Here is a 24,830-nt window from a genome sequence, read left to right on the forward strand (position 1 = left end):
AACTAGCATTACTCTTATTAAGAATAAATCTCAAATATAAAGTTGACAAGAACGAGATGCAAAGTAAAACTTTTAAAATAATAATATATTCAAGTTTTAAATGTACAAGCATTTTACGGGCCTTTTATAAAAAAAACAAATAGATCACGTCAAGAAAAAGTGAATTTTTTACTCCAACATTTAGGAGTTTAAACAATAGTTCTATAGACAACCGGGGTTGCGTCCCCACCGCGTCCCCGGCTGACGTGGCCACATATTGTTGACTTGTTTTCATTACAATTAAGAAAGAAAAAGAAAAATGAAATTAAAAAAAAAAAGAAAAGAAAAGGGCAAAAAGCGAGAAATGAAAACCATTTCATTTCCGAAACGTCTTTGCCCCTAGTTTAGTGGTCGCCATTTCCATTTTCCCCGAGCTTCACGAAGGTCTGGTCTACGCACTTCGAATCGAGCTTCGCCACTCACGAGCTTTTTTTCTTCTCCTTGTCTGATCTGGGAATTTACATTTTCGTCTGAGCCACTCCCAAGCTTCGGCACTCCTCGTCTGGTCTCTGTGTTTTTGGTTTTTCATCTGAGCCAAGCTTCTCTTCTCCTCCTCGTCGTACGAGAGAGAAACTGATTGTTGGAGTGGCTGTGGTGGGACAGTCCACATCTCTGAGTCGCGTTCATCGTCGTGGGGGAGAGAGCGACTGGTCCATCTGCCATTAAGGTATAATATTCTCTGAATTAGTTAGATCCAGTAGGTAGATCTGCTAAAATCTCACTCTACAATGAACTATAATTTTCATTTTATTTGTTTCCAGTGAGAGGTGGAGGACCCACGTTTGTTTGCTATAAATCTAGCTACCATCTGCTATTAAATTCAAGAGCCGAAGAGGACATTTGTTCCCAGTGAAGGTAGCCGAATGCCCTTTTCATTTTAGTTGTTCCCAGTGAAGGTAGCCGAATAAATTGTTGTTAATTTCAATAGCTTAAAATTGTTGTTAACTTCAAATAGGTTAGTAATTGAGGAACTATCAGTAGCCACTTTAGCCATTTTAGTTGTTCGCAGTGAAGGTAGCCGAACAAATTGTTGTTAATTTCAATAGCTTAAAATTGTTGTTAACTTCAAATAGGTTAGTAATTGAGGAACTATTAGAAGCCACTTTAGCTTCATACATATTCTAACAGATGATGTTATAGAGTTGACGTAGTAGAAAATTACAAGAAACTGAATTTTCCATCACAGGAAGCAGCTTAATCAAGCATATTCAGTTGTAACCCTTTGTAATTGTTGAGTCAAATGTTTGGGAGTCAATTGGTCCAGTCCAGAAGTGATCCTTGAAAGTCGTTTCGCAGTCCAATGTGTATTTGAAAATTATAAATTAAAAAGCTTATCAAAGATAATGAATATTGGTTAAAATATTGGAGTAAATGAATGTCTAGTAATTTCCTTAAGTACTGTTCTTTCGTAATTTCCTTGAATTCTAACAAATAGTTTTCAACCCTCTCAGCATGGGAAACGGGAAAGAACAACCATCTACGCTAACACCATATAGCTCAAATCCATCATCCACGGTATGTTATATCAGTTAATATATCATTAACACTGGAATGTGTTGAGTTGATATTTATTTTCAAAATACATAAATAACTTTATCCAATAACATGTGCGTGTAGGACATACCACCAACCTATCCAAACATCCCAAATTACATGCATGGTTACTATGGACAAGTGCCTGCATGGTCATCGGGATTTCTGCCAAATGCTGGTGGTTACTCATTTCCACACAACATCGAAACTCCAACTCCTCTCATCAGTACAAGCTCTACTACATGCATACTAGTTGGGTCAGATTCGAATAGACTCGGTGGTGGGGAAACTGAAGCCCCATGTACATCATGTACAGTTGAAGAAATTAATGAGGATAGACCAAATCCACTGGAAAACAAGGATTGCAGTGCGGGGACATCTCAGAACATTGATATTGATGGTGATGATATGATTGAGGAGCCAAAGTCGGGGATGGAGTTTAATTCTCTTCAAGAATTACTGGGTTATTATAAGAATTATGGTAAGAAGTGCGGGTTTGGGGTGATGACGAAAAGGACTGAGAGGGAAGAAGATGAAACTGTTAGGTATGTCACCCTTGCTTGTGCTCGTGGTGGGAAGGCCCGTAATAGAACTTTCAATGTCGCCAACCCCCGTCCGACTGGAAAGACGGAATGTAAGGCAAAGATTAATGCATTAAAATGTGATGGAAAACTTCGGTTGACTACGGTTCATAATATCCATAACCACGGCCTTAGTCCAAAAAAATCTCGCTTCTTTCGATGTAATAGAGAAGTTAGTGACGCTGTAAAAAGAGTTCTAGATACAAATGATATGGCTGGTGTCCGAATGAACAAGAGCTTTGGATCTCTTGTTGTTGGCGCGGGCGGGTTTGAGAACCTTCCATTTTTAGAGAAAGATTGTCGTAATTACATCGACAAGGCAAGACATCTACGACTTGGCGCAGGTGGTGCTGGTGCATTTCAAGAGTATTTTCGTAGGATGCAGTACAAAAATCTCGAGTTTTTTGCATTGATGGATTTAGATGATGACGGAAAATTAAAAAATGTCTTCTGGGCAGACCCCCGTAGTAGAGCAGCCTACCAATACTTCGGTGATGTGGTCACATTCGACACCACATACCTGACGAATAGATATGGGATGCCATTTGCACCATTTGTTGGTGTAAACCACCATGAGCAGTCAATTCTCTTGGGAGCAGGTTTGATTTCCAGTGAGGATACAGAGACTTTTGTGTGGTTATTCCAGACTTGGTTGCAGTGTATGGATGGTATAGCTCCTAAAGCTATTATCACTGACCAAGATAGAGCGATGAAAAATGCAATTGGTATTGTTTTCCCAAACATCCGTCATAGATTTTGCCTGTAGCATATATTGAAGAAAGTGCCGGAAAAGCTTGGCTCCTATGGTTCATACAAAACTGGGATGAAAAATGCATTGATGAAGTGTGTGTATGACAGCCAAAGTGTTGATGAGTTTGAGACAAGTTGGGTTGAATTAATTACCATGTACAATTTGCATGAAAATGGCTGGTTACAAAGTCTATACGCTGATCGTGAGCATTGGGTTCCAGCATTCTTGAAAGATTGTTTTTGGGCTGGAATGAGTACAACGCAGCGAAGCGAGAGCATGAATGCCTTCTTTGATGGGTATGTTAATGCTAAGACAAACCTTAAAGAGTTTGTCGACCAGTTTGATAACACTTTGAAAAAAAAATTTGAGAATGAAAATGCTGCTGACTTCCACTCATTTAGTGTCACAACTCCCTGCATATCTAGATCTCCAATTGAGAAGAGGTTTCAAGAGTTGTACACAAATTCTAAATTCAAGGAAGTACAACAGCAAGTTACCGGCATGATTGATATGAATCCAAAGTTACATAAAACTGATGGTGCAATACAGACTTATCTGGTAAAGGATTAAATTCATTTGGCAGAGTTCACAAAGTTGGTTACATATTTTGTGGACTTCATTGAAGAAGGAACATCTGCAAAGTGTTCTTGTGGATTATTCCAGATGAGGGAAATATTATGTAGGCACATTTTGGCTGTATTCAGATGTAACGAGATTACATCATTGCCAGATATATACTTTTTAGATCGATGGAGGAAGGATATCAAACGGCGATATACGTTGATCCACAGTAGCTATGATGCGGGGGAACAACGGGCAGATTCTAATAGATATTCAGAGATGTTGAATATCTGTTATCAGATGATTACTCTTGCAGCAGGTTCAAAAGAGCATACTCAGGATGCGAAAACTAAGTTATATGCAATGATTGAGTTGTACCGTGCCAACCAAGAACCCTCATCGATGACCCAAACGGGTTCCAATGTTCCAATATCTACAGGGGGCACAGCTACTGTCGGTGGTTCTGGGCAAGTACGTAGTCCAAATGTTGTGCGTGGGAAGGACAGACCCCCATCTTTGAGGAGAGCATCCAGGATGGAGAAAGATATGCGAAAAGTTAAAGCAAAAACGAAAAAATCACAAGGAAAGGGGAAACACAAAGAGGTGCGTCTATTTAATGACATTTGCATTCACGGGTTTTTATTTATTTAATCACAATTTGTGTTCTTATTTGTTATTTAATTATTAGGGAGATGGAGGAGATACACCCATCGTGAGCATACAAAGATCTTTATTTGGTCATGCAGAGATTGATATGGCCAATGTTGAAAATGTGCAGGTATACTTATAAGTACATGACCATTTTTTAAATATTGTGTTTGTCTGGATTTTTACAAGTATTTGGTTTCCAGGCCATTCCAGAAAGTACCGCTTTTGACATTAGTGGAACCCAGATCCGAGGAACAGTAATTCAAAGTCAAGAAAGTGTAAGTGTGTTGGTTTTTTTGATCTTTCAAGAGTTGGTTTTTTTTTTATCTTTTGTAGTCTTTCTTTCTCATAAAGTGTAAGTGTGTTTGGGTTTTTTTGATCTTTTGTAGTCTTTTGTTCTATGCTATTACTCGTTTTGATGAATTTTGATAAACCAATACTTACAACCTCTGCTTAAAATATGTACTAGGATAGAAGTAAGTAAAACAAATGAAGAATTTACAGAAATGAAATAATATGACAAGTTGGGCAGAGAGTTAGATTATAAATTACATAAAATGGGGGTAAGATAGTGAGAATGGTCAAACATGGAGAAAGGCTCTTTGACAGAGGGTAAATGGCTATTTGCCTGCTTTGGAATAAAGAAATGTCTGGAACGACCACTTAACTTTCCTAGAAAATATAAGAGGGTTAAATGTATGCAAGCTAGCCTTTCCTCATTTTTTTAACACACTGCAACTTGGCCTAATTTGACAGTTTGGTATCTCCAACTTTTTTTTTTTTCCCTTAACAAAATGTTGTGCAACTGAGTGCTTTTCCCATCGTTGCCATATAAAATAACAAAAGTAATAGAGCTGAAATTAGGCTTTTTATAATCTTTTATTTAACTATATTTTAAATGATGAACATTTTTATAAAGTAATTTAGAAAGGTAACATCAGTAGACTCAATAAAATTTGGCTAAATTCTAACTCTCTGCAGTGAGTATTTGAGTATTTGAAGTCTTTAGTTTTATGGGTTTAGAGAAATTATTGGATTTGAACATGTGTGGATGACATATGACTATGTCTTGATGATTAGCAATCTTTCATCAGTTTAGAAGAGCTGAAAAATGATTGAGTCTTGTTTTCCTGAATTCTAGGCAGCCATTGAGTCTTGTTAAATGTGAAAAAAAGAGAAAAAAACTATTGTTAGAAAAAACTCAGTACTTTATTCAAGTATTTTCTATTGTTTATTTGTTTACAGATGCAAATTGGGTTGGATGGATCACAGCCGATGAACTTTGGGTTGGATGGATCACAGTCGATGAACTTTGTTTTGGATGGATCGCGACCGCTACAATGATATGATTGAATATATTTGCTTGTTGATGTTATTAAAATACTTTAGTGTATTTATATTTGTATTTGTATTTAATGCACTTTAGTGTAATTGAGTTTTGACATTAGCCTATATGAAGTCTGTTGCTAGCCTATATGATAAGAGTTTGTTGCTATATACGCTTTTGACAGTGAGTATATTGTTTACACAAGCAGGTTTTATTTGTTTAAGTTCACGCAGGGTTTATTTTAAAATTTTCTGAGTTATGACATTAGCTTATATGAAGTTTGTTGCTGGCCTATATGATAAGAGTTTGTTGCTGTATACGCTTTTGACAGTGAGTATATTGTTCAGCCAAGCAGGTTTTATTTGTTCACATGAGACACCTCTATTTCCATCTGCGTAGTATGACCACTGAGCTATAGGCTGAATTCTCTTGTTTTTTCATTTCCCCTGAACATAGGTAGAACTCTATAATTTGATTAGGTCTGCTATGGTTAATTAACTCAATGAAGAGTATTTAGCATGTTTGAATTGTCATAGGATTCTTTATGCCCATCAAAAAATGGAGAAAATAGAGAAGTGGATTATTTCTGAAGCAATCTGTCCAAATGCATTACTGTCCAATAGTTCTAGACCAATCAGCATTCAAAAACGAAAAACCAAAAACATTACTTCAACATTCTGAACCAATAAGCATTCTAAACCAAACAATGGAGAAAACAACTCCAAACAGTGTTGCTTTATCCATTCCCATATAACTGAACTTAATATATTTGAAAAAAGTACAAAATCCAATACTTAGATACTAACACTAGGCAGCAATTAAATTACTAATTGAACTTAATATATTTACATAAAGTACAAAATTCAATACTTAGATACTAACACTAGGCAGCAATTAAATTACTTATACAGTACCAAGTAACATGCAACGACAAATAAAAAAGTCCAAAACACCCGATGTAGTGTGCGTCCCCGCCTCATTACAGTTTCTTGTTCTAGAAGCACATTCTCTCTTGTGGATACCACTATCTCTCTATTCAATACCACCAGCTCTCTCTTCTCGATTTCATCCACTCTTTTACGGAGCTCAGTCTTCATCTTTTCCACATCGTCCAGCATCTTCTCGACCTCCTTCTCCCTCCTTAACAGATCATTGTTTTTTTCTTGAAGATGGAACTCAATCTCTTGATTACTATCTGCCCACTTGAAAAATTTACAATATGGTAATCCCTGGAAAATGTAAATTCACAAATGTTACATGTTGAACATATTCATCAATATAATTTACAAATGTTGTAACTACAAATAATATAGTTATTACCTCTGTTTTGTACTTTGGACACCCTAAGAAGGGTCGTCCTGGATTTCTTGGAGTACTTGAATATCTCAATGTGGCATCGACCTTACAGAAGTAATGTGCTTGTCCCAAAGTACGTTTTGCAAAGGATGAAGAAGACATTGATGATGATGACGACGACATTCTAACATGATGTTTTATAAATTGTAAAATGAAGTTTCAACCAATTAATATAATATAGTGTTTTGAACTAATTAATTGGGTCCGCTTGCCTCCTGTTGCAACATTAATAATGTACATCGATCTCATCTTATAAAATCAAATGGCTACAGTTGCCGGTTGGAAAGTCAAATTCATTAATTTGTCCCATTTTCTTTTCCTTCACTCTGCTATTCATTTTGTTCAAACCTCTCACAGAATGCAGCATGTAATGGAAATGGACAAATGATATTATAATAATAAATTGACTGTGATGGGTATGTTAATGCGAGACAACAAAAATATTATAAACATTAACAAATGCAGCATTTTGTTGTACTCACAGTGGCAGTACAAACCAACATGATAGAATAACACCATCATAGATGATAGAATAAACATAAACATAAACATAAACATTCACAGCAGCACTACATGATAGAATAACACCATCATAGATGATGAAACTATAAACCAACACAAGCATAACACCATCAACATATAATTAAATTACAAACAACACCACCACTTGAGAACAAGCACTTCCAGAATATCCTTACCCACGAAATTCATAAACTCAGAACAACAATACGAAACAAAAACCTCAAACAAATTAGGCTGTAGCGAATCACTTTCTCTTCGTAAAAGAGAAACTCACAATACTAACCAAATACGAGAAAATCCCAGATATAGAAACTGTCAATCTACAATAGAATGCTGCAGATATGAAAACTTGGAAAATGCAACCTTACTTGAGAGCCAAACTGCGTTGCTAGTGGAAGTGAGGGTATGGGTTACGTTTCGGGTTAGGGTTTCGGGTTGGGGGTAGGGTTTCGGGTTGGGGTTGGGGTTAGGGTTAGGGTTAGGGTTAGGGTTTCGGGTTGGGGGTTGGGGTTAGGGTTAGGGTTTCGGGTTGGGGTTAGGGTTTCGGGTTGGGGGTAGGGTTTCGGGTTAGGTTAGGGTTTCGGGTTGGGGTTAGGGTTTCGTTTGTTTAGTGGGAAGGGGATTGAGAGGTGGGTAGAGAAGACGAAGAGTCAGACCGGGCTTCGTGGAGAAGACGAAGAGATTTCGTCTTCGGGCATCGTGGGATTTCGTCGGTTCGTAACCCAGTGAGACACAGCGATGAATCTGAAAACCCAGTGAGACACATCGATGAATCTGAAAACCCAGTGAATGGAGACACAGCGATGAATCTGAAAACCCAGTGAATGGAGACACAGCGATGAATCACGATCAAGAAAGACTTGGCTTCGTGGCGAAGACGAAGTGATTTCTCTTCGTGTTTTGTGGGATTTCGTGGGTTCGTTTCGTGGCGAAGATGAAATATGCGTTTGGAGCAGATGAAAGGCAATCGTGTGTTTCGAGAAAGGGTTTGAAATGAGGGAGACTGAAGCTTCGTTTGGATCACAAACATCTCTCAACTCATCTCAACTCATCATTACAATTTTTTCAAATCCCAATATAAAATATAATAAACAATTCAACTTTTTTAAATTTTAAAATAATAATAATATTAAAAAATAATATTCTAACAATATTTTATCATCTCAACTCAACTCAACTCAACTCACTTTAACATCTAAACACAACCTGAGAATGAGGGAGACGAGGACCCCTGAAGATCCAAAAAAAATTAATTGGAAAACGATGCCGTTTATTTTACCACGTTGGACGCGAGGCCGCGGCGAGGACGCGAGACCAGTTGTCCCAGCATTTTTGATAAAATTATTGCATCTTTTCTTAAAATATATATATATATATACACACATGTGTAATAGACTCCAACATTTGAGAGTTGTAAATATAATTATTGCATCCCATTCTGGTCAACCATGCATTTACGTACCAGGTGTAACTACTTAAAAAAAAAAAAATGATTCTGTGACTTAATACTTTATAAAAAGGTATATTATTTTTTAATTATTGATTTTATTATTTTTAATTATACAAATTTAAATAAGAATAATCGATTAGACATGGATTGGTCAGATGGGGAATCAACATCGGTAGGTGGAAAGTTGATAATAATTTGGAATGTGACGTCAGTTTTCATAGAAGAGGAGGGAGGGCCCCACCCCAGTGCACGATCCTTTTTTATGCTGCTGTTCCCTTCATAAATTATGCTTTTGATGCGACAAATACTTCCAAATTTAATTAGTTTCATCGATGTAGCCAAAACCCAAAGATTATCACCATTATGCAACTGATTTGTCGCTATATAATAAGAAATAACATAAAAATATTATATAAAAATAAAGATAAATATAATTAAAATAATATATTTAGAGTTTCATAATATAATATTATTGATATTTTTTATAAATAAATATTCAAAAAATAATATTCTTTGTCTAAACAGAAATTCAAACTCACCTTTTAAACTTTTATAAAAAGAGATGACTTAATTTTTATATACAAACATTTGAAAGTCAAACTATTTGTTTATTTTAAAAAGAAAAACAGTAAAAAAGATGTAAAAAATAATTAATTACGAATTATTATTAAATATTGTGAAGGTGTCGTGTGTGTACTTCAACTGTAAACTTAGTGCGATTATTAAATATTATAAAATAAAGACGATACGTTAAAAAAATCTTATAAATAAATTTGATGGTATTATCTAATTATCATTAGATATAATTATGAATTGTGTAAATATTATAATTTAAAAAAAATTAATTTATTATTAAAAATTAATTTTTTTTATAGAAATTTTATATTTATTTATTTTTATCAAAATAATAGTGGGATGATTAACTATATTTTTCTTATTTTATCTATTTTCAAATCCTGTTACGTATGTGTTCGATCTCTTTCCCCTCACTTTCTTTCGCATTTTTCTTGGCATTCTTTCTTCGTGTCTGATTCTGCAGAGAAATTTCTGCAGTGAAAGAACACAGAGAAGAGGAAGAGGAACAAAGTGCGTAAACCTTTACGTACGTGGACCCTGATAATGGACTACCAAGCCTCCTCTTCTACTCTCTCCAATAAACTCTCCAATGCCCACAGCGTTGGCTCAAAAACTGTGTACGACGGCGCTTTCTCTGCTCCGACCTCACAGTTTCGGGCTACAAATTTATCGTCCCGGGTTCTAGACTACGGTGAGATATTCACTTGCTCCGAAGCCTCGCGAGGTTCTTCGATTCCGTTTCTTGACGTTCCTGCGCTGAATGACAGCAACGTGTCGGTGGATGCTTCAAGTTCAAAACTCGATTACTCAAAGGTTTTCGGTTCCTTTGGGGATTCAGATTTTTCCCTATCATTTGAGGAGCTTATTTGTGAGCCAAAGACAAGGAATGGATTTTCTGATATAGAGCGGTATAAACCCGCTCTTCGCCTTTTAGTTGACGGTATTTTTGTTTGAGTGTGAAACTTCAAGCTTTCTTTGGTTGCTGAGATATTCTCTGAAATGGAAGTTCTGAGAAAATAAGCTCTGCAAATTTTGTAATGCACAAGTTAGAAAACATACTTTTTTTTGTTACTAAATTGATGTCGGTTTTAGAAGTTCAAGATCTTTATCCTAGATTTTATTATCTATTATTTACCTAACAAAATTAAGTATGGAATTCGGTCTTTGAGTTATGAAGAAGCGTTTGAGGCCCAGTAGGTAATTCGTAAGTAGTCGAGAATGTGAAGGGATTTCATCGTATAGATATGTGAGTTCCAACAACTTTTCGTACAGTTCGCCAGGGGATTGGATTAATGTTAGGGAACTTTATTAGTTTGTAATTGTTTAGGAGGAATCTGAAAGAGGAAAATTCAGTTTCTTTTATGGCATATGTTATACTACTCGTAATTCTGAGAGAGCCTCCCTTGTTTTGGAACCAAACCCATACCATCATGGAAGCAGTTATTCTCAGAAAATCTTATGGATGTCGTATCTGGCTTTTTGGGATTGCCGGTCTGTTGATATTGTCTGGTGTAAATAAGAATAAGAATTTTATTGATGAGATCTAGGCATAGCCTAAGGCCTTGGCATTGAAAGGAATTAAACAGTTTTCTTTAAAATCAATTGAACTTTTAGAGGTTGAGCATTGAGCTTATGTTATTGTCATATCTATTTTTATAATGTAGGAATCCAGCTGAAAGAGGATCCCCTTTTGAAGGGGCAGATCCTGCTGATTGTCAAGAAAGAAATCAGATGTACTCACATGAAGCATCTTATCATTCATTTGATGCTGTGGAGAAGCTCAGCAAGTCACGCATTAAAATCAGACATGGAGGCAAAAATGGAATAAATAGGACAACCCAAGTGGCTCAGCTTCATGGTGCTCCTGGTTATACGTGCATAATCAATGAAATGACCACCTTGCAGATGAATGAAAGCCAAAAGCCGGTACCTTCTGCAGTAAATGATGCTTATCTGAAGAATGATTTAACCGATGGGCTAATAGATAGTGTTCCTCCCACAAAAATTGTGACAGATCTTCCTGCTTATGGTGCTAGCGAACAGAACTGTGAAGTTGGTGTTGCACTTCAAAATAAATATGGTATGTGTGGGTCCAATTCAATTGATATGCCATTTGGTGCGTGTGAATACGGCCATGGACATTTTTTGAAAGTTTCACCATCTTCAAGCCCACTGTCCAATTCATGTGGTAGCAAGGGTGATTCTGAGAAATTGATGGCTCCAAAGTTTTGGGCTTCTGGAATTCTTTTTGAAGGTACTGGACATGTCTCTTCGCCAACATACTCTGATGAGGACATAGATTCAAACTCATTTTCCGTCGCCTCTGTGGTTGCTTTGAGGAAAGCAATAAAGGAGGCACAAGAAAAGATGGCATTTGCAAAAGAATCAATGGCAAGAAAGAAGGAATGCCTTCAAAATCATACCAATTTTAGTTCTAATTACGGCCTCAAAGCTGAGCTGAGAAGGGAGGGTAAAGCTACAGACAAGGCAAAGGGGTATAAAGAGAAGAAGGATTCAGAGATGTATGAGAAGGAGGATGCTCCAGAGCAAGCTTCTGCAGGTACGAGGGAGCAAAATATGATGAGAACGGGCCGCACAGTAGACTTTGGGATCAGGAAGTCACCTTTGGAAACTGAAGCAGCTTTAGAAGGACAGTTTTATGAACCTGTTACCACAGGTAAACATGAAGAAGTAATGCTAGAGTTTAAACAGGCAGACAGCACAAAGAAAGAAGGCTTTCAGAAGCCAGAAGAAAGTAGTGAGAGATCAAATGCAGTTGAAGAGGCTCATAAGCAGGAAATTGAAAGGAATGTAAAAACAGTTGAAGCTGCAGTCAAAACTGAAGAACACAAGGGCGAATTAGAATTAGGTCAACAGGTTCATGACCAGGAAGAAAATGAGAAGATATTAAGAGTTGTTCTCGAGCAGGAAGAATCTGAGATGAAAGTTGAAGCATCCCATGTACAGGAAAAGCGTGGAGAGAAACTAAAAATTCTCGAGGAAGTAGTAAATCATGAGGAAAATATTGAGACTCGAGAGTTTGAGGAAAATGAAAACATGAAGGGGCAGATGAAGCCTCAGGAGTGGGTAGAAAATGTAAAGCAAGGAAAAGATGATTGTGAGGAGGAAGACATTCAGAAGGAACAAGAATATGCCCACTGGGAAAAAGACACTGAAAAGAGGCTAGACAAAGTTCATGAGAAATTAGTAATTGAGACGACATTTAATGACATCCACAATGAGAATGAAAATGGGAAGAGTCTTGAAGTGAATGGTGATTTGGAAGGAAATAAGAAGCTGCAAGAGGCTGGAGAAAATGAGATGTTACATAAAGGGGTTGTTTATCGGATTGAAGATAAAGACAATAGACTAAAGTGTACTTGCAAATGGATAGAAGCTGAGAAGATACAAACAGACATTGATCAGAGTGCAGAAGACGAGAAAAGATTGAAAGTGGCCCAAGAAGCTCTTAGTTGCAAGGAAAACAATCTTGACACTGCTGATGATCAATATAAGCAGGATGAAAGTCAAGACCTAAATGAAAATCAAAAAGTGAGTAGACATATTGAAAATGATAGAAATGTGGATGTAACGTTTGAGGTACCTGCACATGATGAGAATGGAAGTAAAATTGAAGTAAATAAGGATTCCATTAACCTGGAGGAGAATGTAAAAAAGGCAGAAGGTGTTAAAGTTGAAATTGAGGTAAGAATGACCGAAGAATCCCTTTATGATGTGGACAATCATGAGACAGTTGATGATCGATTTAAGCAGGATGGAAGTGAGAAGCTAAGCAAAAAACATGAAGCCAGCAGACAAAAAGACAATGATAAGGATGTGGAAGTAACTTTAGAGGCACCTGCACATGAAGAAAATGGAAATACAATGGAAGTAAATACATCTTCCTTTGAACGCAAAGAGAATGGGAAAGATTTAGCAGCAGTTAAAGAGGAAAATGACACGGAAGATAAGGAGATACTTGAAACAGTTGGTTTTACTCGAGATGCCTGCAGACTAGCTGAGATAAAGCAGCAAATGGAAGATGTGATAGATACAGTTGGTTTTGACTCAGAAAGGGTAAACTTTGTTAAATCTGACATGAGTGGGCTACAGCAAAACTACCAACACGAAGAAGAACACAAAATAGCCTTCAATCTGGCAGGGAACATTGAGGAATCGGCTCCTGAACTGGGGAATATGACTGTCAAGGAAGTTGAATTTGCTGGATGTCAGGAAGAAGATGGGAATTGGACCATGTCTTCTCACAAGGAAAAATGGATTTATGGGAACAAGGTGAAAGCAGATCCCGAAGAAGATGGAAATAATTCTACCTCTTCTCATGAGGAGAGATGGGTTGATGATGGGAACAAGATGAAAGCAGTTCAGCTTCCCAGCATGTTACAAGGGGAAGGAAATAGCCTGGAAACAGCTCAAGAGATCAAAATAGCCCAGATAACAGAAAAAAATGGGACTCATCAATCGACCCTGACAACGGAAGAGAAGGAAAGCAATACTAATGAGCAAAAGGATGTGGAAACGGAAGAGGAACACTTTAAAAACATAGATGAAGCGCAAGAGTGGGAAAGAGAAAGAGAGAAGATGGCTGTTGAAAGAGCCATCCGTGATGCTGTTGAAAGAGCCATCCACGAGGCTCGTGAAAGGGCATTTGCTGAGGTTAGAGAGAGGGCTGAAAGGGCTGCTGCTGAAGCTCGTCCAAAGGTGACAGCAGAGGCACGAGAAAAGTTAGCAAAGACTTCTGCGGTTAATGAAAAGTCGCCAGCTGAGAAAGCTGCTATCAAAGCCAGACTTAAAGATGAACGTGCTGCTGTAGAGAGAGCAACTGTAGAGGCTCGAGTACGTGCCCTAGAAAGAGCAATGTTCAAGAAGGCTGCCTTCAAGGCAAGACACCAGGCTGAAAAGTACGTTGATGAGAAACTATCTGGTGCATCAAAAGATAATGGAAGGAGGCAGAGCTTTTCACCACATGTGCGTTTCTCTGTTAAACATGTTTCTCACTTGACCTTTCCCATGAAGCTTGTCCAATGGCTTATTGCATGGAAAATTAATAGTTAACTGAAATTCCTGCAGGATCCACATCATAAAGGCTCGAGTTCTACCAGCAATACGAAATACCCCCACTCTTCAAGTCATGGTGATGTGTCATACGGTGAGTGCTTGCCCCCTTGCCCCACCACCCTTTTAGAGCATTTGACATATCTTTACTTATTAATCAAAATGAGGATTAAACTCTACTTGCTGATGGCCGATTTCTGAGCAATTTATATTTGTTTAATGAAGCTCCCCACTCCACTGAGAGATTTGATGGAACTAATGATGAATCAGCTCAGAGGTGTATAGCAAGGTCTGAGAGGCATGAAAGAGTAGTGGAACGTGTGGTATGCGTCCTATTTTTGTTTAGGTTTACATATACAGGTGCTCTAGCATGTAACAAGCTTGGTTCATGCTTTTTCTGGTTTCCTTCAGACAAAAGCTCTTGCGGAGAAGAATCTGCGGGATCTTCTTGCACAGAAGGAGCAGGCAGAAAGAAATGTACGATCAGTTCTATTAAGTTAAAGAAGTTCTTGCATTTACGCTTTACAGCCCAGGAAAACACCTGGGGTCTCGTCTTACCATCTGAACATCGTTTTTGTGACAGAGATTAGCAGTGTCACTTGATGCTGATGTCAAAAGGTGGTCAAGCGGGATGGAATGGAACCTGAGGGCACTGCTTTCGACACTAGAATATGTATGTGTGAGCCTAGTACTTATGTTTTATAAGAAATTCATATCTCTATGCTTTGTACTTCTATAATCTTGACTTTTTTGTAGGATGGCATAACTTTGGATCTTGTGGACTTATTGACTGGGCATCTGCCTGCCGTTAATAAATCCGTAGTCTAATAGATATATAAAACCTTTTCCTATTGAAGTATTACATTTTTTTCGTTGGAGAATGCCGATAAGATGGAAAAGTTAAAACTCCCTTCCTTGGACATCAACAGCATCGATTGGAGATGACTTCAAAACCAACAAGCCAGAAAAAAAAAAAAAAAATCATAACTAGGAAATATAAGAGGAAGAGATGAAGAGACACATACATTATTCTATGTTGTACAAATCCTATATAGTGCATTGATAAAGCTATGGATGCTATATTGCAGTGATAATTGACTCTTTTCGTTCAATTTCTATACATAGATTTGATACTGAGAATTAAAGTCCAAGGTTACTTCAATTGCCATTAACTCGATCACTTCTATCTGTACAATTTAACTGGATGTTTTGTACTGGCAGATCCTTGGGCCCGACAGTGGTTGGCAGCCAATACCTCTTACAGATATCGCTACAACTAGTGCTGTAAAGAAAGCTTACCGTAAAGCTACTCTTTTTGTTCATCCTGACAAGTTGCAGCAGCGGGGTGCAAATATCCAGCAAAAGTACATTTGTGAAAAGGTTTTTGATCTTCTAAAGGTGCGTCCCTGATATTGTCCGTGCATTATTATTCGGTGTAGGAACTAAGCTAGGACCAGTTCGCCCTGGAGGAGGGTTTGCGCTTAGTCCTTGATTAGGTGGAAGAACTGGATCAAAACTACCATTAACATAAAATTCAAGTGGAAAAGAAACTGCTAAAATGTGTTGGTTGTCATTTGCCTTCGTTGACGATGCTCAACAGCGTACCCCAAAGATGATCATGATTAGTGCCACGCATCCTTTCACCCCATCCACTAGGGGGATGGTGCAATCAGTAGTTTAATCTCATATCAAATCATTTTTTCATGTAATTATGTACTTGAGCACTCCGAGCTGTGAACTGTAAGAAGATATAAATGTTGCTATAGATATGCCTTTTGATCTAATATTTCAATTCTTCCATGTTTCATTTACACTTCATACTTTTTCGGCCAGATTATGAGATTGGGACATGAGCCTTGCATGGACATCTTTTTCTTCATTTTGTTCTCTTATTTATCCAGATCCTCCTAATAAGCCTGGTGCTAACCCATATTATTTTGTCTTTTTTATCCCCAGGAAGCTTGGAATAGATTCAATGTGGAAGAATGGTAGATAGGGACTGGTGTATTTTTTTGGCCACCTAAGCCAAGTAATACAATAAATAAACAAATAGTATCCATTTTTGCCCATCCGGCCAAATTATGGACACAAGCTTTAAAGCTGGAACACCTTGAAATAGCATCAAATGTGAAGTATTTGAAAAAACATTTGCTGTTCACAGAATGCAGACAAATCAGGACCGTTCAGGCAGCCAAAGCCAAAAATGCAAGTGAAGGATGCAACTGAAAACACGCCATGAACCAAAAGTCACTTTGAGAAGAGAGGAGGTGCAGGCCACAAACTATCTCGTTCAGTAGCTAAAAGGTGAAATTCAAGTTGTAAGATGAATAATCTCTTTGAAACGAGTTTTGTTCATCCAAGAGAGTATAAATGAAAACAGCATGAGGCTTATTTATTAAGCCGAGAAATTAACTAATAAATAAACCGAAAAGCAATTTCTTTTATTCAGGAACTAGCTGGCCTTCTTACATACATATATTAAGCTTGTAATTTACATATATAGGAGTATTCCTGCTAATGTTTATTGCCGAGTACAATTTGAACTTACTGTCTGTCTGCTCTTGCTCATGCAACACTGGCTCAAAATCTGATAAAGAAGCCCTTCGATCTGAAAATTGTTAAATTAATGTTCCATCCTTTATTGTTGCATTCTTCAGTATGACTGTGATCCCTGACCGTATGTAAAATCCTTCATTCGGTCTATCTGCTTCTTGAACACCCTGAGAAGTCAGAGAACATCCTTTAGCAGTGTTGATGAACAGTTTAAAACACCTTCTCCAATAAGTTGGATGGCTTGATGTTTTAAGAGCAATCTATAATTTGAAGATCTTAGAATCTGCACTTACATCACCATTTGCTATGACCACATTTCTTCCTATCTTGGCATTCTTATCAATTATGCAATTCCTTCAAGAAGTTTGACATCAGATATTAGGTAACTGGTTAGGCATATCGTTCTGAACTTTAGGACAAAGCATTAAATGTTTGGATATCAATCAACACAAGATTTAGGGGAGAGAGAGAGAGAGAGAGGTTAATAGCATCCATAAGACCTCACCTGATTTTGGTGTTCTGTCCAACACCAATTGGAGCCTTTCCCTCCGCGAGCAGAGATGCAATTTCAGATTCTGTTTGGTAGTAATCTGCACCCATCATCATGGTATCCTGGAAACCAATACGTAACCAGATATAATCATTGTTCCGTCAGAAAATGAAGATAGTCAAGCTCCTAAATCACACCATCTTGAAGTCTGAGGGAGCCGTTAACTGACCAATCTCACTTGAATATATATGAGTATAATCAGAATCCAAATATTTTGAAGCCAATTGCACAACAGACCACAAAACCTACGACTTCAAAGAGGTGGAATTGGGCATAAAATAAGTTTCCTCACCTTAAGTTCTACACCGTACTCTAAACGTGAGCGCACACCAACTATGGAGTGCTGAACGCTGCATTCCTGCAAGAAGCAACCGTGGGAAACAATTGCATCCTGAATCTGGAAGAACCAATTTAAGCTATGAGACACAAGAAGCAAACCAATCTCAGATACCAATTTAAGCTTATGATCATACCCTGCATTTGTCAACTTTGGTAGGAGGCAAGAATCTAGGAGATGTGTAGAAAGGTGTCTTTGGATCATAGAATTCAAACTTTGGAGGCTGCAAGGAGGAACCATATGATTATGATCAGTTCAGAGTCATTTTCTCATTTGTGGGGACTAAAGAAACAATGTCCAAACCCCAAATTTATAGCACAGGTGTGATATGTAGAACTTCTTGTTAATAATCAACACATTATACGTTTTCCCTATGCATATATATTTTTTATTTTTTAATGGATCATTACTGAAGTTTTTGCCTACCTTTTAACAGGATACTCTCTAGATCACTCCAATTTGTCAGACATAATCCTTTTACTGTATATTCCGAGCACACAACAATGACCAAACAATCCAAATACAGTGTTTCATGATATCCGACAGTGATTCGTCTATAATATTTATTGTTGCGAATAATATATATCAAAATATGTCACTTGGGAGAAACTTGCACCAACCTGTTCTGTCATGGCCAAGTTGGCATCAAAAAAAGACTTTAAAGTTCCAATGTCCTCCCAATAATCATTGAATAAATATGCCTGACAATGAAAATGCACCAAGAAAATCAAGGATTACCATGCTAAAATATTGCTTACATGGATCACAAATGCTAGCATGGGAAGATTCAAAACCATAAAAAAAACAGAAACTCAGATAGTTAGTTCTATCCTACTTGGACATTGTGCTCCATCACAGCTGATGGAATAATTTCAGAGCCAAAGTCGTTGCATGAAGGATATCTCCATCTCAACAGCTTTAGTAGGACATCGGTTTTAAATACATAGACACCCATTGATGCAATGTATGGGTATTTCCTGGCATCTTGCTCAGAGAGCCCTAGAAGAGTGGTGTTAACTTGCTGCAGCACAAATGTGTGAGAGAAAATAACCAATTAGAGAGAATGGAAAGGTGTAGAAAGAAAGCTAAAATAAGATCAAACAACAACAGTGAAGTAGATTTTCTTACCATTGCTTTTAGGTCAGGGCCCTTTGGTTTCTCAGAGAATTGAATAATACGTCCTGTGCTGTCAATTTTCATGAGTCCATAATCTGATGCACGGCTGCAATACAACATTAAAGGATAAATATCTAGACACCAGGAACTGAATCTGTAGATCTGGTGTGTAAGTGTGTTGTGTGTGTAGATTAAACTGTGACAGATAATGCATCAGAGATACCTCTCATCCATGGGCACACATGAAACTGTAATATCAGCGTTTGTGTCAATATGTTTCTGCAGGCACAGCTCCATCAATAAGCAGAATTGTTAAAAGATGTAACCAAGTGTTAGATGAAGTATTCCACCAGTAGGTAGTTAAATATTACTTGCACAAAATCCATATAGTCCATCCGATAGAGGTGATCACCAGACAGTATCAATATATGCTCTATACTCTTGTTCTTTGCATCCTGCACAATCAAACAAAAGCCAAAAAAGTATTATTATGGGGGTTTAATGTTGAGCATTAATGCAAAATCATAATCACTCACCTCAAAGACCCATATAAATTGCCTCACGGCATCTGCTGTTCCTTGGAACCATCTCTTCCCTGCTTCTCCTGGTGTTTGAGTGGCAGCCAAAACCTGTTTGTCCATTTACATTAGCCTTAATTCATTGAAGGACATTTTCCAGTCACTATAATTCCTGTTGTACTTTGTCGAATGATTCTGATTTCTAAATGACAAACCGAAGGTATCAGGTTGTATGCATTTCCATAGAACATGACAACTCAACAAGGATTTTATTTGCCTTAATCATCTTACCTCCACAAACCCATCTCCAAAACTACCACCATTCCCAAAATTATATGTGCGAGCAAGGTGACGGTTGAGGGAAAACGAGTTAAACTGCGTTAATATGAATATCTTCTTTATGCCACTGTTGATGCAATTACTCATCGGGATATCGATTAGCCTGTAATACCCTCCAATTGGAACCTAAAGATCATAGCAGATTGTCATAAATCCCACCATGAGATCATATTCAACTTCATAATCAGTACTAAAAAATTATCATCATCTTGCTTTTAGTTACTGATACCATACAATCTGTTTCATAGCAGCCGAATCATAAAACAAGAAAAAGAGAAATAAATAAAATATGGAGTGGTAATTTGTGATATTGACATCTCAAAATCACAAAGTGCCTCCTAGAAGCGATATCTCACCGCCGGCTTGGCTCTTTTGCTTGTGAGAGGAAATAAGCGAGTTCCAGCACCTCCACCCAAGATGATAGAAGCTACACTTTTCGGGTCTGCTCTTGGAATCTCAAAAATGGGTGCCTGAAATGACTGAGATCATAATTGTAATGCTACAGTGAGAGTCTAGTAACACTGCCAATTAAAAAATGAATTAGCTCACAATTTGATTTGAGTGAAATTGCATGGAATTCGCTTACCAAGGCCTCTTTGTTGATATCTGAAGCGAGAACAGAGCAGACAACAACCGGCTTAAGTTTAGTAACCCTGCTGTTTTCACTTTCCGAGCTCTTCAAGATTTGTGCACTCAAGTCCCTGCTCTTTAGGCTCCCCAGAATACTCTCACCCCAAAAACCCGTACCCATATTCCTAACTCCTCTTCTGCCAACTTTGACCGGATGAGCATTGGTCTTCAGTGTCGCACAGCAAGAATCCATGGCGGACCCAGATAGAAACCAAGTTTCAAGATGACTATTTATTTAGGACAGCGGTCTAGAGTGCAAAGTCCAGGAATGCTGAAGCTAAGGAAATACCAAAATCACTGTCTTAAGGAAAAATCGAAACCACTCTCACTGAGGTCGCAACTCCCAACCTTTGACAACCACAAACCACATAAAAAATAACGAACCGAACTCTGACCGGATCAAGAAGAAGCAGCCTGAGAACGAAGAATCGGAAGCACCCAGAAGCCAAAAAGAACGAAATTTTGTTAGAGGCCGCCCGGACCACCAAATGTGCAGTAAAGAAATGTGATCGAATCGAGTGCTTATTTTGGCAAAGCTCAGAAAGTGTTTAAGTGCGTGATCAATGGCGGATCAGATCACAAAATACAGAAAACATTTTCTTTTCAACGCTAACAAGGAATGATGTTGAAGCGAAGCAGGAAAAGAATCACACACAGAATAGAGATTTTTTTTCTAATGCCGATGATGATGGGGAAGACAAGTAGTGAAACTAGCTTTATTGGCTCGTAGGCCGTCACGAGAAAACCGGGAAGGGTTGCTATCTTTTAATATTTCCACTCTCCTCTGTATTTTTTTTCCAACTCTTAAACACCACTGATTCCAAAGCCTACGGTTGCTATGGACTTCTCTGCAGTGGCATTCTGAAAAGACTTTCTTTACAAAGATGAAACTCCTTTCTACCTCGACGTACGACTGTTCTGTGATTTTTTTCTTTTTTTGCTTTTTCTTGACATAAGTTATAAATCATGTGCATCTTTTTAGGTCCCAATGTCAGAATATACTAAAATCTCTCAGTTAAATTTAATTTTAAGTTGAATTTCATATTTTAATTTTTAATTTTTAAATTTTTAAATATCAGTTAATTTAAATTTTTTTTATATATGAGATTTATAATTTTTTTATAATATTTTATAAATATATTTATATATATCTTAATATTTAAACGCATATAAACTCATCTTAAATAGATTTCATAAAATTTATTTTATTATCTTAATTCACTATTATTAATAAAGAATTCAATTCATCTCAACATTTAAACAAAGAGGGAGACATTTGGATTCGCAAGTCATCTCAGTTCATCTTAACTCATCTCAATTCATCTCACTACTATTCATTACTATTCAGTAACTTTAACTCACAAATTTTACTACTATTCACAATTCATCTCATTACTATTTACAATTTATCTCAACTCATCTCAAATCATCTTCGAATCCAAACTAAAATAAGAAAAAAAAACTGTCATTTAGTATTTAATTTATTTAAAACTATATATTTGTTTGGCATTGAAATATTAGCGTGAAGATCAGGTACGAATTTCAAGCCACCCCCCACGTGAAGCAAGATAGATATGATTTAGGAGCCCGGAGCCAATGGACGGCTATCACATTAACGTGGGATTTGGGAAGAGCTTATAAACTATTAGGTGCGTATTACTACTAAGATTCACATTATATATATATATATATATATATATATATATATTATCTTGATAAGAAAACATTTTAGTCACAAAAAAGATTATATAAAAATAAACTTACAAACTGATGTAATTTTATATGGTACGTCAGATTGTAAAGTTACTTTTATTATGAAGTAAATCTAACGGATTCTATGAAACCACATCAATTTGTAGATTTATTTTGTGTAATCACTTTGTGTCTGTAGCAGTTCTATATCTGATATTATAATATTCATTTCATATTTTATATTTAATTTCTATTATTGTAAGTCTTAAGATTAGAAAATAAACACTAGATAATCTGTTAAGGCAATTGGATTATCATGTTACCTTTATCAAAATATGTATAATGATCCTCCTTTTGGCAATGGTTTTTATATTTCCTAAGTTTATCTGTCTCTTTTTAAATGAATAATGGATCTCTTATGGCAGGATAATACCTTTTACAAACGAGAGAAGAATTTTGAAAGCATATAAATCCCGAAACCAAAGCTCTTGCAAAAACACTATATTCTAAGAAATTCTAACATACAATAATTGTTTTAAGCCATCTATTATTATAGAAAAGTATAAAACTAGTGTTTAGAGTGAGGAAGTCCAGTTTTATCTAACACATATATCCATATAAGCGTTTTGGTAAGTGAAAACTTGAGAAAAAAACAAAAAAAATCTATACCAATAGATCCACAGTTTAGTTGTCTGATTAGATGTGAATTAATTTATGTTTTTAATGCTTTATCTATGTCATATTTTTAAGAAAAACAAAGTATAAAGTTCATATATGCGGTTTTATAATATTCTAGATGAATTGAATAAAATATTATTAAAATATTATTTTTTAATATTATTATTATTTTAAAATTTAAAAAAATTGAATTATTTTTTATATTTTATATAAAAATTTAAAAAAATATAATGATAAAATGAAATAAATTGATATGAATTTTCAATTTAAGTCTAGATTGAAAATTCATATCAGCTCATCTCAACTCATCTCACTACTATTTATTACTATTCAGCAACTTTAACTCACAAATCTCACTACTATTCATAACTCATCTCATTACTATTCACAATTCATCTCAACTCATTTCAATTCATCTCAAATTATCTCAAATCATCTTCAAATCCAAACATAATTTTTTATTAATTTTAGCCATTTAAAATTTTAAAAGTGAGTGTGAGTATGCTATTAATTTATTTTTATTAAAAATCACAAGTCACAGTTGTAAAATCGAATGATATTACTGCAGATTCTCTAAAAACAATAAAAAAAAAAATTGACTCTGGCACGGACAATGATGTAGACGTACGGCTAAAAACAAACAAAGTTTGGTCGATCTGTACGGTTGTGTTTCGTAGATTTCTTTATGATTTTCATTAAAGTGCCACGCTGCGACGACATTTCTTTGGTTGTCCGTTGTCGTTTTAAAACGAAAGCGGCCTGTGATGAAATGGGAAAGAAGAAGATACTTGGGATGGAACCAGGTGGCCCAGGGAGACTGGGGAAGGTTCAGGTTGAGGCTGATATTTTCAACGGCTACTCTCAATGATATGACAAACCACGTGGATTGTCGATGTTCTTTGTTAACGTGGGCCCACCATCCTAGATTTTTGTTAAATCATATGGGTGACAACAACAGCTCAAAAAAGAAAAAAAAAATAATAAAAAAAAAAAAAGTCTACAGAAACCTCCACATGTATAAATGAACAAAATAGCTACATTTTATATGAATAATATTATTTATTATTTTTATTTTTATTATTCTTCTATCATTATATTTTATTTATAAATTTATTATTTAATATTATATTATGAGATGATAAGAAGATGATGATAGTTGAAATGATGAATAGATTTTTTCATTTTATATACTTTAGCTCACTGGGTCTTTGCTTTCTCCCTCCTTTCCCTTCGTCACAGTCAGAGCAAACAGAGCACGAGCAACCCTCCTTGCTTTCTGACAACCCACAGACACAGCAACATCGCATATTTGTAGAATTTCTTATATTTTATTATATTCTTATCTCTCTCATGTATAAGAATTAACTATTTCTCAACATCTAGGTAAATTCTTGGTTAGAAAATAAATATAATTTATAATAACATATCAATATAATATGTTGATTAATATTATATTTGAGTTATGCTATATATAGTAGACTACTATTTTATTTTTATCCTGTAATATCAATGTAATATTATTCATAAGTCGTTGGTTTATTTCAAATAAGAACAGATTTAAAAATCAAGAACAAGGGTATATCAAGATAACATGAATAAGAGAAAAATGTAATATATAAAATTTTGCATGACACATATCTTGGGACAAATTAAAGTAGTATAGTCGAGAGGGCAACATGTTCTAAAATACTTGAGGGCAAAGGGAAAAGATCATTGTCAATCCTGTATGAGTAGTGCTACTATACCATCCAAGTTTATCCACTCGTGTGCCTCTAGTTTAAATTATATATATATATTTTTGACTTTGTATTTCAAACACTTTTTAAATATATTTTTTTTAAAAATATTAATACATTAATAATCATTTTTTTAATTATTATATAAAAAAATATTAAAATATAAAATAAAATATATAAGCCGTCAAATGGAAAGAATAAACTCAAATACTATGATTTTCCATGTATATCTTACATTTGAGGGTGGCCAGAATGACACATTTT

At 36.1% G+C, this 24,830-nt stretch overlaps 3 protein-coding genes across 5 annotated transcripts; 1 reads left to right on the forward strand and 2 right to left on the reverse strand.

The window, feature by feature from the left end:
• Positions 1 to 6,020: 6,020 nt before the first annotated feature.
• Positions 6,021 to 6,919, reverse strand: LOC109011838. Its single transcript, XM_035693355.1, has 3 exons — positions 6,761 to 6,919; positions 6,484 to 6,669; positions 6,021 to 6,065 (listed from the first exon to the last, which is right to left on the reverse strand). The coding sequence occupies exons 1-3, from the start codon at positions 6,917 to 6,919 to the stop codon at positions 6,021 to 6,023; spliced, it is 390 nt and encodes a 129-aa protein (XP_035549248.1).
• A 2,834-nt stretch (positions 6,920 to 9,753) lies between these two features.
• On the forward strand, positions 9,754 to 16,940 carry LOC109011803 (auxilin-like protein 1). Of its 2 annotated transcripts, XM_018993140.2 has the most exons (9): positions 9,754 to 10,252; positions 11,009 to 14,330; positions 14,433 to 14,511; positions 14,643 to 14,740; positions 14,829 to 14,894; positions 15,001 to 15,090; positions 15,639 to 15,815; positions 16,374 to 16,440; positions 16,577 to 16,940. In XM_018993140.2, exons 1-8 carry the CDS (start codon positions 9,888 to 9,890, stop codon positions 16,407 to 16,409), a joined length of 4,233 nt encoding a protein of 1,410 aa, XP_018848685.2. In that variant the 5' UTR covers positions 9,754 to 9,887; the 3' UTR covers positions 16,410 to 16,440; positions 16,577 to 16,940. The 2 variants fall into 2 exon arrangements, with proteins under 2 accessions (XP_018848685.2, XP_018848684.2); XM_018993139.2 differs by having other exon boundaries at positions 16,374 to 16,940.
• On the reverse strand, positions 16,831 to 21,293 carry LOC109011804 (glucose-1-phosphate adenylyltransferase large subunit, chloroplastic/amyloplastic-like). Of its 2 annotated transcripts, none has more exons than XM_035693065.1 (14): positions 20,417 to 21,293; positions 20,187 to 20,309; positions 19,783 to 19,956; positions 19,510 to 19,602; positions 19,345 to 19,428; positions 19,197 to 19,252; positions 18,986 to 19,079; positions 18,693 to 18,878; positions 18,478 to 18,558; positions 17,994 to 18,080; positions 17,813 to 17,878; positions 17,476 to 17,582; positions 17,264 to 17,324; positions 16,831 to 17,137 (listed from the first exon to the last, which is right to left on the reverse strand). In XM_035693065.1, the coding sequence occupies exons 1-14, from the start codon at positions 20,651 to 20,653 to the stop codon at positions 17,036 to 17,038; spliced, it is 1,551 nt and encodes a 516-aa protein (XP_035548958.1). In that variant the 5' UTR covers positions 20,654 to 21,293; the 3' UTR covers positions 16,831 to 17,035. The 2 variants fall into 2 exon arrangements, with proteins under 2 accessions (XP_035548958.1, XP_018848687.2); XM_018993142.2 differs by having other exon boundaries at positions 17,813 to 17,917; positions 20,417 to 21,292.
• Between the last annotated feature and the right edge of the window lie 3,537 nt (positions 21,294 to 24,830).

This window comes from Juglans regia, chromosome 8, assembly GCF_001411555.2.
Source record: "Juglans regia cultivar Chandler chromosome 8, Walnut 2.0, whole genome shotgun sequence".
NCBI lineage: Eukaryota > Viridiplantae > Streptophyta > Magnoliopsida > Fagales > Juglandaceae > Juglans > Juglans regia.

What these genes read in the sequence shown, in the direction of transcription:
- LOC109011803 (XM_018993139.2), top strand. Translation starts at nt 9,888, where the DNA reads ATGGACTACCAAGCCTCCTCTTCTACTCTCTCCAATAAACTCTCCAAT. An exon ending in AGGAGCAGGCAGAAAGAAAT is followed by an intron (nt 14,895 to 15,000) that starts GTACGATCAGTT and finishes TTTTTGTGACAG; the next exon opens with AGATTAGCAGTGTCACTTGA. An exon ending in AGGTTTTTGATCTTCTAAAG is followed by an intron (nt 15,816 to 16,373) that starts GTGCGTCCCTGA and finishes TTTTATCCCCAG; the next exon opens with GAAGCTTGGAATAGATTCAA.
- LOC109011838 (XM_035693355.1), bottom strand. Translation starts at nt 6,919, where the DNA reads ATGTCGTCGTCATCATCATCAATGTCTTCTTCATCCTTTGCAAAACGT. An exon ending in GTCCAAAGTACAAAACAGAG is followed by an intron (nt 6,670 to 6,760) that starts GTAATAACTATA and finishes TACATTTTCCAG; the next exon opens with GGATTACCATATTGTAAATT. An exon ending in TCGAGAAGAGAGAGCTGGTG is followed by an intron (nt 6,066 to 6,483) that starts GTATTGAATAGA and finishes TGATTGGTCTAG; the next exon opens with AACTATTGGACAGTAATGCA.
- LOC109011804 (XM_018993142.2), bottom strand. Translation starts at nt 20,653, where the DNA reads ATGGATTCTTGCTGTGCGACACTGAAGACCAATGCTCATCCGGTCAAA. An exon ending in ATATCAACAAAGAGGCCTTG is followed by an intron (nt 20,310 to 20,416) that starts GTAAGCGAATTC and finishes TTATGATCTCAG; the next exon opens with TCATTTCAGGCACCCATTTT. An exon ending in TGATGGAGCACAATGTCCAA is followed by an intron (nt 18,559 to 18,692) that starts GTAGGATAGAAC and finishes TTTCATTGTCAG; the next exon opens with GCATATTTATTCAATGATTA.